Source organism: Chiloscyllium punctatum, chromosome 8, assembly GCF_047496795.1.
Source record: "Chiloscyllium punctatum isolate Juve2018m chromosome 8, sChiPun1.3, whole genome shotgun sequence".
Classification (NCBI taxonomy): Eukaryota; Metazoa; Chordata; class Chondrichthyes; order Orectolobiformes; family Hemiscylliidae; genus Chiloscyllium; species Chiloscyllium punctatum.
This window is the reverse complement of record NC_092746.1, coordinates 3,200,786-3,214,537: the sequence shown is the minus strand read 5'-3', so window position 1 is coordinate 3,214,537 and position 13,752 is coordinate 3,200,786. Positions and strand designations below refer to the sequence as shown.

Sequence of the window (13,752 nt, the reverse complement as noted above, 5' to 3'; positions counted from 1 at the left end):
TTTTGGCTTTCAACTGGCACTTTGCACCAGATGGGTTGTTATTAGGATTGTTTAAAGTTAATATGCTCCATGGGAAAGTATACCAGAGATGAAGGCTGAATAGATTAGGTCATCCTGAAAGCTGATCTGGGCCTGCCTGTCAACTCTTGCCACATGTCCTCACTTGAATCCGAACATTTACAGAGGGAAGTAATAACAAGAGATAACTTACTTAGGTCAATATTAGTAGAAGCATCTTGATCTAATGATGGCTTTATCATAACAATTTGTAGTGATACCACAGAGAGATATGAATATTTATCTAATTATTACGCTAGCTTCTTGGAAGTCTTCCAAACACAACCTGTTGTACTTTATAAGGTATTGTATGAAAGCAACACGACGGCTGGAGGAAGAGTGCTTCATCTTCTGCCTAGGAACCCTCCAACCACAAGGGATGAAAGCAGATTTCTCCAGTTTCCTCATTTCCCCTCCCCCCACCTTGTCTCAGTCCCAACCCTCGAACTCAGCACCACCTTCCTAACCTGCAATTTTCTTCCTGACCTCTCCGCCCCCACCCCCACTCTGGCCTATCACCCTCACCTTAACCTCCTTCCACCTATTGCATTTCCAATGACCCTCCCCCAAGTCCGTCCTCCCTACCTTTTATCTTAGCCCGCTTGGCACACTCTCCTCATTCCTGAAGGGCTCATGCCCGAAACGTCGATTCTCCTGCTCCTTGGATGCTGCCTGACCTGCTGCGCTTTTCCAGCAACATATTTTCAGCATTGTATGAAAGAAGCCAGACCAGAATTATCAGGCATCAGAGATGGCCATTTGGTTGTACCTATCAAGATGCTATCGGCCAGTAGCTTGGCCTCTGGAGAAAATCCATCTGGGAGCCACTTTGATAACAACCTTTGTGTCGATCAGCTCTGTCCTACGCTACACAGTTACTGGTGTTTACATTGCTGCCAGAGCTTGCAATGTGGCCAGGATAATGGAAAACTTTGGCCTGAAACTTAACAGTACCTTCTTGCATGCATGCTGCAGTTCTTGCACATCGATGAATGTGGAAAACCATGCTCATAAGCTTCTAATGCAGCACCACTTTTCCTTGAGTAACCCATAAAAAAATGGAATGGTGGGCTTATTGTCATTAGTCTGAAGCTACCTGCACCCAGGGATTCTTTCTAACTCCATCCTAGTTTGCCATTTCTTAAGCCAATGAGTTGAGATTCCTTTTTATGCCTTCAATAGACTCTTAACATTTTGGTCTTTCAATTCCTTTGAACATTTTTTCTGAGTTCTACTCCATAAAAAGATGACTTCCAAATAAATGGTAATTCCTAACAATGGAGTACGACATTTGAGGTGATTCTATTTAATCAATCATTTCAGCTGCAAAACAAAATCTTGGAGCTGGACACCCTTCAAAAAACATCAACAGTGTTAACATCAACTTTAACACCAGCATGCATGGCTCAGATTCAGTGGTCTATCTTCAGCGAAAAAGTGCAAGCCACTATAGTCCCACAGGCTGCTCTCTCATTTGAGAGAGACACAAATGGTGAAGAGTTTAACCTGAGAATCATAACATCTCAGGTGAGGAGCAAGGTGGAGCATTCATGGTGACCTAGCCAGAACAGCAACTGAACATGCATTCATGACATTTGCTGTATGTAATAGCCAACTGAGCTAAGTGATGTTCAATTTCCTTTGATTGAATAGTGTGAGGCAAAGCCTAATGTAGTCATAAACTGCCTAAGGGCAGGTCGTGTCCATTTCTCCATGCCTCATAACCTTGAGGTTTTCTTCTTCCAGTGTTCACGGGAGCCTCCTATTTTCAATTTCAAATGATCTAAGCAATCATCATTCTCTTCTTCTTAGTCTACATCCCTGCTTCAATCACTTCATGAAGCAACATCTCATTCCTTAAATATTACCAATCCGACTTTATTTTTCCAGAAGATGTTTGCTAAAAATCGTCTCTCCTGTCATCTTGAGAACTTCTCCACTACTGTCCAGCTAACCCGATCCATCCACCTCCACAAACACATTTCACAAATTTGGGATCTTTGAAGGTACACATTTTGTCTCAGTGCAATAGAACACTGAAAATCCCAGTCTTTATCATTATTCCCTTAGGATTTTTACTTATTCTTATGTCATACAATGTTTTATGTTTAGGAATGCATGCTTTGCCCGTGTTATTCTAGCTCTTATTTCTTCATCATAATAAAAGTCATCTCAGCAAAGTCACCATAGTCTTACCAGGCTGCTCTCTCATGAGTGACAGACAAACACTGGCAGTTTAACCTGAGGGTCACCTTGCCTCAGGTGAGGGGAGGGGTTGGGAATGAGAATCCTTCATGGTAAACTCTGCCAGTGTTGGAATTGAACAGAGAGTGATGGCATCACTTTGCACCATAAATCAGCCATCTGGCCAACTGAGCTAACCAATTCCAACATACTCAATTTGTGATATCTGTTATTGCTGTTAACCACTTACCATTACCTCAATATTATTTGCCTATTTTCATGTCTTTTGCTTTTTCACATTCGTTTTTCTTCCCCCAAAACTTTCACCACTTCACTGGTTATATCTATTTATTTCTGTTGATCATCATCTGTGCTAACAATTAGGATCCAGTGGTCTGTAAATCACAATACTTTAACCAACTGCCCTCTGACTTTGACATTCTTCATTAAAGAAGACAAGGCCCATTATTTTGTAAATTGGTATTTGTCCAGGCAATATAATAGATTCAAGTGTTAATCATCAATTTCTGCTCCATCGAAAACCTGTAAGAGGAAAGCTTCAGGCGAGATTTTCTTCAGTTGTCATTCATTTTTAGGTGCAAGACTGAGGAAAATACTCCTAGTCTCTTGGCAGCATGAGTGTGCACAATGAAAATGGTGTGGATTGTGGCATAATGCATTTTTCACCCAATGCCAAAATTAGTGTCTAAAGTAACAAAGCCACCATAAAATGTACTTAATGATCCTCTAGAAAAGCTAGATGATTTGAAAAGGCAGCACAGGCCTATTAAAAACGTATTCATTCAGCAAACAATACACTTCTGATTTTCTGATGGACAAAGATGAGTTTATCTGAGAAATTCTTGCCGAAATGTTCTCAGGCTGAAATTATTAATCACCCATCAACATATCTTATCGTGCTATGAACCAAGCCAAGGGAAAGTTTTCCCCTGATTTCCATCAATTTCAGTTTTACAAGGATTCTTTTGATGCCCCAGCCAAATGTAACTTGATCTCAAGAGTAGTCATACTCATCTCACCTCAACTTTAGAATTGAGATCTTTTAGATTAAGGCTGTAATGAGGTCTGAAGACTTGAGGCCTTGCCCAAACTCAGCTCAGTGTTGTTGAACTCATATGGAATCATTCCTAGCACCAAGCAAGGTTGTGGCTGTTGGAGATCGTTCATCACTGCAGAAATTCCTCAGAGTAGTGCCCTAGCCCTAACCATCTTCAGTTGCTTCAACAATGGCTTTCCTTGCACTGTAAAGCCAGAAGTGGTGATGTCTATTGATGACATGTTCAGTACATTCACAACTCCTCGGACAATAGTTAGTTTGTAAAATAACTATTTTAAAAAGTTGCATTCATCAGTATTACCAGGAAAAGAGCTCAATTTTATATTCGTGGGTCAATATTACACCACAGATTTATGATTACCATTTTCTACTTGTGTAAATAAACTTATAACAGACAAAAACATTTTAACAAAAGTGAAGCTGGCAAAAAAATCAGTCGAATTTACGATGTTAAAGACTAGCCAAGTATACTGCGCTCCAAAAGTTGGTTTCACAATGCTCTGTACCACCCCGCTACCCCCACCTCCACACTTTCTTTTAGGGATTTTCTACAATAGCCACCAAGACCTCTCATTTACGTATTCATATGAAAAAGCCTTCTTACCTGTTAACATAACTAAGAGCTACATATGTTGGCTGTTGCAGTTCCTGTTTCTCTAGCACTCGTGGGTCAGTATCTGCAGGGGAGAAAGTTTAGAACTATTAATATTTGTACATTTTACAGTTTTACACTAACTCAACAACAGACTTTCAAGCACAGAGAAAGCAAATTAGTTCATATGTTGAGATCAGATAAACAATGTCCAGTATTTAAAGAATGCAATTTTACTTCAATTGACACCAACTTGCCAGGAAATTGAAATAATAAAAATTTTAAGATGCAATTTTGACAATAGTAAAAGAATTGATCAGTAGAAATATTGCTGTTGGAACACCCAATACCATTGTAAACCCACAACTGAGGAAAAGACTAAGTTCAAAGATCTAATGCTTAAGGTTTTGACTTAAATGATAGAAACCAAAGATACACATTGTGTTCAACTCAACCTCACAACAGATGCCATGCTGTACTTAATTTAAAAAGACTGTATTAATGGCAATATCACATAGTGTTACTGAGGATCTGGTGCAAGCGCAGCACAGCCTGAGATGACCTCAAGTCCATGGAAGATGGAAGACTCGCCCAGAAGTACAATGGAATAATTAAGTCTCAAGTTGCGGTTTTCAGTAGGACTGCTGCAGCACAAAAAGCGTGCCACAAAATTTTCAGAAAGCATTGCTGCTTTACTTGAGCACCGAGGCTGCACCTGTGCTTTCAATTCCCTCTGGAGTCTTGGTGTCTATTAGTGAAGGCAGTATCTGCTGACTCTTGGTTCCCCTATCAACTGTGCATGCGCAAACCTCCGAAGTTAGACATACATAGACTTCTCATACTGTGCAGGTGTGGACATATGTCATGAAGCAGACGCTTGGAGAGATATCTTTGGCTGAATATCTGATGATCTCTGACCATGCTGTGGCTGTATTCTTGTCGCTTGGAACAATATATCTCTGAAAGCTAGCATTTTCAATACCGGTGTACATGGTAAATAACAGCTGGGATTGTTTGTTGGTGGAACCGAGATTTGGGGGTGGCCCTCTAATCAATCCTTCCCCAGATCAAAAGGCGCTGCACACAATGGCAGGCCCAGTTTCTAACTAATCAAGTCAACTGCAATTTCCTCTACATTGTGCTTTACTCTAATCCTTTGCCTTTTGAATAGTTAGATATAGTTAAGTTGAGGAGATTTTGAAAACGTGTTGAAGATGGTAAATTTTTTGTTAGTGGCTTTGAAACATTAATACTTTAATCATTCTTTAGCTTGTTATGTACAGCATGTTGCAAACCTCTCCAATAAGATCACAGTAAATGTAAGGAAATGTAACATTAACAAGCAATCAATTCAGCTGAAAAAGTGCTAAAGAATTGCTTGTCACACTGATATTGAAAAGTTTGGGAACCACTGGTCTAAAGATAACAAAGGGATGAGCTGAGATAGGAATGAAGTCAGACAATACTAGCCATAGAAACAGAGTTACTAATGGCATAGAACATGGGCTGAAAGTCATCTGAGGTCAAATACAATACAAAATTGGAAGCAGCTTTGTTCAAAGCAGTTGTGAGGACAAGGGTTGAATAGGTAACTAAAGAACAGAGTTTTGTGGCAAGTAATGAAGACATAACTTCGGTCTTTCCAAAGAAATTGCTGCTCCTCAATAACAGATATTAAACAAGCAGTCTGACAATATCGAGACAGTGGAGGGATTGAAAGAACACCAGGTTAAGCCTGGTGTTGTCTTTGTGCATGGAATGTAACATCCTTTTTTATTGAATGATGCCACTCTGGGAAGTATGTAGATGAGAAACTGAATGGGCTCCACATTAGATCCTTGGAGGATACCAATAAAAGCAGTGCAAGAGCAAGAAATGCCATGAGAAGGAGGGAGGAGATAGGTAGATAAAAGTAGACCAGCTAAGTGCACTTCCACTCAGTTGGATTTTGGAGAGGTATTGAATGAGGATGGAGTGCTCAACTGTGTCAAAGACAGCAGATGGATTGAAAAGGATAAGAATTGACACTTTACCTTTGTCAGTCATATAACATGTTAATTGTAAAACTAATAAGCACTGTTTCAGTACTATGACCGGGTGGAAACTTTAATTAGTGGGATTCAAACATGGTTCTGGGAAATATGGGGAGGGAACTGGTAGGTAACAGCATGTACATGGAATTTAGAAAAGCAAGGAACTTGGGGAAGTTGGGAATAGTTTGCAATGACAGCAGGGTCAAGGACTATTCTTTTAACACGAACAATGATGGAAAACCTGGTGAAGGACAGGGAGACAGTATAGGGACAGAAAATCTGTAACAATATAAGTTAACATGGGAGCCAATAAGAGAAGGTGTGTGGAGGAGAAGGGTTAAGGGTTTGATGGACAAAATTGGCTTAATGGCAGGTGACAGAGAATGATGATGGAAGGTTGTTATTTGGACTGGAGACCTGTGACCAGCAATGTTCCACAGACATCGGTGCTGGGTCCACTTTTGTGTGTCATTTACATAAATGATTTGGTCAGAAAATAGAAAGCATGGTTAGTAAGCTTGCACATGACACCAAGATTGACAGATATTGTGGACATTGAAGGTTATCTAAGATTACAAAAGATATTGATCAATTGGATCAAAGGGTTGATGAGTAGCAAGAGGAGTTTAATTTGAATAAATGCAAAGTATTGCATTTTGGTAAAACAAACGAAGACAAGACATCTAGAGGTTCATGTTTATATTTCTTTGAAGTTTGCATCACACATAGATAAGGTAGTTAAGGCAGCATCTAACATGCTTGCCTTCATTGCTCAGTCCTTTGAGTATAGGACTTGGGACATTATGTTCAGATTGTATAGGACATTGGGATGGCCTCTTCTGGGGTAAGTGTCCAGTTCTGATCTCCCTATTATGGGAAGGATACTATTAAGCTGGAGAGGATTCAGAAGAGATTTAGAAGGATATTGCTGTGAATGGAGGGTCTAAGTTATAAGGAGAGGCTGGATAGGCTGGGACTTTTATCACTAGAGCTTATGAGATTGAGAGGTGACCTTACAGAGGTTTATAAAATCATGAGGGGCACAGATAAGGTGAATGGCAAGTACCTTTTCCCGAGGGTGAAGGATTTTAAGACTATGGGCCATATTTTTAAGGTGAAGGGAGAAAGATTTAAAAAAAAGACTTGAGGGTTAATTAGTCCAGATATTGAATTTATTAGAATTTTCCAACATAAATGATCTTTTTAAACCCCAGTTTCCTTGCTCTTCCTCCTCACCTCCATTATAAAGTGAAAGGGCTCATGAACTTCTTTGTTATTAAGAATGAAGCTGTCTATTCATCTACCTCTTCAGCTTCCTTCCCTTAAAGCCCATAAAGTAATATTGCCTTCAAATTTCCTTCTTGCCCAAGCTCTGAAGGTGCATCCTTTTTTCAGGTTTTGTTCCATCTCCCCTCATTCCGTGTGAGTTAAGAGTCAGAGTCACACAGCACAGAAACATACCCTTCTGTCCAACCAAACCATGCTGATCATAATCCCAAACTAAACTAGTTCCACCTGCTGTGCTCGGCCCATACCCTTCCAAACATTTCTTATTCATGTACTTACTAAATGCCTTTTAAATGTTGTAACTGTACCCCCATAAACCACTTCCTCTGGAAGTTCATTCCCCACACAAACCACTGTGTGTAAAAAAAAAAGCCTCTCATCTGCACTCTCCCACTCCAGGGACCAAGCCTTGTCTATTTATCCTATCCATGTCCCAAATGATTTTATAAACCTTTATAAGGTCACCCCTCAGCCTCCGACATTCCAGAGAAAAACAGCCCTAGCCTATTTAACCTCTCTCTTTCGCTCAAATTCTCCAATCCTGGCAACATCCTTGTAAATCTTTTCTGAATACTTTCAGGTTTCACAACATCATTCTGATAGGAAGGAGACAAGAATTGCATGTAATATTCCCAAAGTGGCCTAACCAATGTCCTATACAGCCACAACATGACATCCTAACTTCTATATTAAGTGCTCTGACCAGTAAAGGAAAGCATACCAAACGGCTTCTTCACTATTCTATCTACCCATGACTCTACTTTCAATGAACTATGAACCTGCACTCCAAGGTATTTTTGTTTAGCAACAATCCCCAGGACCTCACCATTAAGTGTATAAGTCTTGCACTGATTTGCCTTTCCAAAATGCAGCACCTCGCATTTATGTGAATTAAACTCCATCTGCCACTCCTCAGCCCATTGGCCCATCTGATCAAGATCCCGTTGTACTCTAAGGTAACCTTCTTCGCTGTCCACTACACCTCAAATTTTGGTGTCATCTGCAAACCTACTAACTATACCTCATAGGTTCACATCCAAATCATTTATATAAGTGGCAAAAAGCAGTGAACCCAGAACACATCCTTGTGGCTCACCACACAGTCTGAAATGCAACCCTCCACCACCACCCTCTGTCTTCTACCTTTGAGTCAGTTCAGTATCCAAATGGCTGATGTGTAATGAGGCAGACTTGATTAACAAGCTGAAGGAGGCAATGACCATAATATGATAAAATTTACCCTGCAGTTTGGGAGGGAGAAGCTAGAATCAGATATAATGGTATTAGAAATGAATAAAGGTAACTACAAAGACAAAAGGAAAAGGTTGGCCAGAATTCACTGGAAGGGGAGCAATGGCAGGAGTTTCTGGGGGTAATTCAGGAAATGCATCTGAAGGAAGAAGGAAATTGTTAAGGGGAGGAAGAGGCAAGCATGGCTGACAAGGAAAGTCAGGGACAGCATAAAAGCAAAAGAAAAAGCATTCAAAGTGGTGAAGATTAGTGGGAAGTTTCAGGTTGGGATGCCTTTAAAAACCAGCAGAAGATAACAAAGAAAGCACTAATTGGGAAGATGATGAAATATGAGGGTAAGCTAGCTAGTAATTATAACAGAAGATTGCAAGAATTGTTTTCGACATTTGGAAGGTAAGAGAGAGGCAAGAGTGAGCACTGCACTGTTGGAAAATGAGGCTGATGTAATAGTAATGGGGAACAAGAAATGGCGGGGGTAGTGAAGAGGCATTTTGCATCACTCCTTATGCTGGAAGACACCAGAAGCATATCAAAACTTCAAGAAATCAGTGAACAAAAGTGAGTGTAGTATCTATCACTAAGGAGAAGTTGCAGGAGAAGCTGAAAGGTCTGAAAGTGGATAAATCACACAGACCAGATGGACAACACCTTATAGTTCTGAAGGAGAAAGCTAAGGAGATTGTAGAGGTAGGAGCATCTTTTAAGAATGATAGAGTCAGGGGGGGTTCCAGAAGGCTCTAAAATGGCTTGTGTAACACCCCTATTTCAGAAGGGAGGGAGGCATGCAATTATAGGCCAGTTATTGGTAATATTTTAGAATCCATTATTGAGAATGAGATTGCAGAGTACTTGGAAGCGCACAGTAAAACACGGTAGAATTAGCATCCAGGGAGGTCATACCTGACAAATCTGTTAGAATTCTTTGAGGAGATAATGAGCAAGTTGCACAAAGAAGAGCCAGTGGACAAGGTCTGCTTGGATTTCCAGAAGGTCTCTGACAAGGTGTCACACATGAGACTGCGCAATAAGATTATAGCCCATGATGCTAGAGGCAAAGGAATTCAAACAGGTACAGGATTGACTGGCTGGCAGAAGGCAGTGCACAGAGGCACAGGGATATTTTTCAGGATGACAGCCAGTGCAGTTTCGCAGGTGTCAGTGTTGAAACAAGTATTCACGTTATACATTAACAATCTGGATAAAGGAATGGAGGGCATTGTTGCTAACTTTGCAATTATGTTAGGTGGAGGGACAAGTAGTGTTGAGGACATGGGGAGGCTGCAGAAGGACTTGGAAGATTGGAGAGGGGGCAAAGAAGTGGCAGATGAAATTCAATCTGGGAAAGTGCGAGGTTATGAAGACAGAGATAGGTTCTTGATTTTTAAGGGGACCATGGTTTATAGGGAGAAAACAGAATAGAGTTGAGAAACACTATTGAATAGTGGATCAGATTCCATAGGCCAAATTTCATAATTCGACACTTTTATCTTATGGTAAAATTAGAAATAATGGCATCAGGGAACTACTCTGCCTACCCATTAATTTAACTTCAGTCCCTCGAAGCAGTCCTCTACATTAGATTTAAATGCAGAATGTATATAAAATGGCTTAGAAAAGTAGACGTGCTCACTTTGGTTTGGAATATGGAGAGTCAAAGTTACCACTGTGCATGGCTTTGTACCATCCAAAAGGTTACTGCACAGAACCATACTGCATTATCCATAACGCATAAATGCAAAAGAAATTTTAAAACTCCCCTGTGCAACAACCAAACTTTAAAGGAACATTTGTGGGGGTGCAAAGGCGAATGGTGAGCTCTGAGATGCCCCAATATTGAATCTAAAAGCTCATTTTAAAACAGCCAGTTGGATATGCCGGCAAATTTTAACTGAAGATTTCGCTAGTGTTGATATCACAGGCCATGCAATCAAACTTCAGGCATTCGGATGGCAAGATGCTGGGAAGAGCAAGAGAAAAATGGTCAGGAAAGAACGATCTGGTATGGGGGCGGGGGATGGAAGGAGCACCCAGATTGTGGGTATTGATGGCCATGAGAGGTGCAGGCAGTGGCACATGTTAATTTAGCAAAGGTAAAACACTGAAGAGGCTGGAAGCCTGAAATAAGAACAGAAACTTCTGGAAACACATGGTGAGGGAAACATTCGAACGTTGAAAACAAAGATGCGAGTCTGTAACAAGTACCACAGATGAATTTAAACATGAATCTGACCATTATAAGTTCTGAACATGCACTCCTTATATCAATGAAACCACATTAACTAATACAGGGAAAATGTGCTTGCAGTGCCTGCAAAGTATTATGGATGAATCTCAATGCAGTTGATAGTTACCACTAAGGAAATGTAATAAAATTATTATATGTTACCCAATAATACAATGAATAAATGGATGTAGGCTTGCTCGCTGAGCTATAAGGTTCATTTTCAGACGTATCACCACCATACTAGGTAACATCATCAGTAAGCCTCTGGATAGAGCATAAATTTCTCCCTGCCTCAATGTCCAGATGTGAAGAGGGACCAACACCACAGGTAAGTGTGTGTGTGATAGGAATGCAAGGGGACCGACCATTGGTCAGGTTGAGGGTGGCGGGTTGAAAGGTGCTGTTGAAGAGCCTTTCTGCCTCTAATTTAACCAGACGAGGCCCCTACACTGTAACACCGTGTTCATTTAAATGCAACTCCCTGGTGCTAGGGGGTCATTGCAAGAAAGGTCGGATTAACATAACAATTCTCAGAAATTCCACATCAGCATGAACATAATTACTTTTATGATTTCCAGAGCAGAACCAGAGCAATCAATGAGAACATAAAGATTGCTCAAAAAAAAACGTGTTGATAAAAAGAGACTTTTACCTTACAGTCAATTTGTTAGAACACCAATGGAAAAGAGGAACGATATTTTACATTGTATTAGAAGAGAGTAGTGATTGATTGATAAAAGTTGCATAATTCTCCAATTAGCTTAATGGCTAATCTTGGAGAGTATGTCGATGCTTTTTCCATTTTGAATGGCAGAACTTCACATTGATAAAATCCATCCAAGCTTATGAAAAATAATATTTCATGAGGTACATTGGTCAATGGAACTTGCTAATATCCCTTTCAGTTAATATTTGTAATGAGCTTTGCTTGTCCAATCTTCACAATGCCATCTCCAGTCATGTAAATCATTGCAGTAACAAAGGCCATTCACATTGATTGTGTAATAATCTATGTATAACTGGTGTGATCGATCAGGTTTCGATACATCTAAAATCAGTAAGCATCCAGCCACAGTGACTCAGTTCAATACGTCATTCTTGATAAAGAATTTGATCTCTTCCTTCACTTGAATTAATTTCTTGATGAAACGTCTGTTACTCACAAATGAAAACAATTCAATTCTTCTAACAAATGTTCCAGTGGGTTGTTGATGAAATGGATTTAATTTTCTAATCCTGCCTTGATGCTCCCCTGTCCCATTGGATGGGAAGATATTCTCCTCTGTCCCATTAGATGGCAGCACATTGGCTCAGTGGTTAGCACTGCTACCTCACAGCAGCAGGGAGCCAGGCTCAATCCCATCCTCAAGCAACCAAGTTTGAACATTCTCATGTTTGCGTGGGCTTACTTTGCGTGCTCTGGTTTCATCCCACAGTCCAACGATATGTAAATTCGGTGAATTACCCATTTGAAACGCAGGGTTACAGGAATAAGGTGGGGACGTCTGGGTGGAACGCTCTTCGGAGGGTTAGTGTGGACTTGCTGGGCTGAATGGCCTGCTTCTAAATGAAGGGATTCTTCTGTGAAGGTAGCTAATGGAAATCGGGTTAATTTTAAAACTGAGCACTTGTAATATTCCAAATTTAGTATTTGCTGTGTAGCATGAGACCTCATTTAACTTTGATATAACAACAACTAACCTTCCACAAACACGAACAAAAAGAAAATATCGAGCACCCACACTACCCCATTATCAGTGCAATATTTTGTTCTTAGAACACGTGAAAACTAATCTTCAAAAAGGAGGTAGGCAAAGTGACAATGGTCAACCAAAAGCACAAGCAGCTGTCCCATTGGTCAGCCAACTGACTGACACAGAGTAAGCTTCCTAGCCCTGCAGATAGGGAATATCAACAATTGCTCAGTGGCAAAGGGCAGTCCTCATCAAGCAGTCCTTGTAGACAGTGGTTCACATTAAGTAGTCCTCACTGTGTTCTCCTCAGACAGTTGTCCTCCTTGGCGACAAGATAGACAAAAAGAGGAGGAGGAAGACCAGGGAGGAGTTCCCTAACAACTCGACAAGAGAGCAGGATGCTGCTTCACAACTTTAACAAGACAAACATTCCAGCACAATAACCTGTGTTCCTTCTCTCGTATCAGCGAACCATCCCCAACTGTCATAGTTGTATATTTTGCTTTGTCTACTTAATTAATGCATTTCTAATTTGCATGCTTAACTATCACAACAAACAATCAGAAAATTGCTACAAATCATCGACTGCCTATATCAGGTAACTGAACATGAACACCCCTGGAATCAACACACCATCTGCAACTTCTTTATTCAAAGACACAGGGAAACAAAGCAGGAAACTGCAGGCCAGTTAGCTTAACATCTGCAAATAGGTAAAACATCAGAATCTATTAACAAAAAGTTGTAGGAAGACACTTAGATATATTCAAGGTCATCAGATGATTTTACGAAAGGAAAATCTTGCTGAACCAATTTATTTGTTTCTTTAAGAATAACGTGCCTTGGATAAGTGAATCAGTAGATATGTTGTACTTAGATTACCAGATTGTAACAAAGGTTACTGTGGAAAATAAATGCTCAGGGAATAGCTCGGGAAAATGCTCAGAGGATTGACTGCTTAACAGGAAACAGAGAATAGGTATAAATGGGTCTTTTCAGGTTGATAAGGTGTAACGCCATATGAATTGGTGCTGGATCTCAACTGTTTATAATTTATATAAATTACTTGGATGAATGGATGGAATGAGTGGTTGCTAAATTTGCCAATGACACAAATACAGGCTGGAAATTAAGCTGTGAAGAGGACAAAAATAGGCTACAGTCGATAGGGGAATAGGCAACGATGGCACAAAGGCAAGAGTGTGGTGCTGGAAAAACGCAGCAGGTCAGGCAGCATCAGGGAAGCATGAAAAATCAACGTTTCGGGCAAAAGTCCTTCATCAGCCCTGACTCTGATCTCCAGCATCTGCAGTACTCACTTTCACAAAGACGGGGCAAACCTAGTAATATAT

General features: G+C 40.4%; 1 protein-coding gene across 1 annotated transcript in view; it reads right to left on the bottom strand.

The window, feature by feature from the left end:
* Positions 1–13,752, bottom strand: part of jazf1b (JAZF zinc finger 1b) — a 267,960-nt gene that overhangs the window by 149,438 nt on the left and 104,770 nt on the right. The window contains exon 2 of the mRNA XM_072575047.1: positions 3,924–3,996. Coding sequence (XP_072431148.1) covers positions 3,924–3,996 — 73 coding nt within the window. The remainder of the gene's footprint in view (positions 1–3,923; positions 3,997–13,752) is intronic.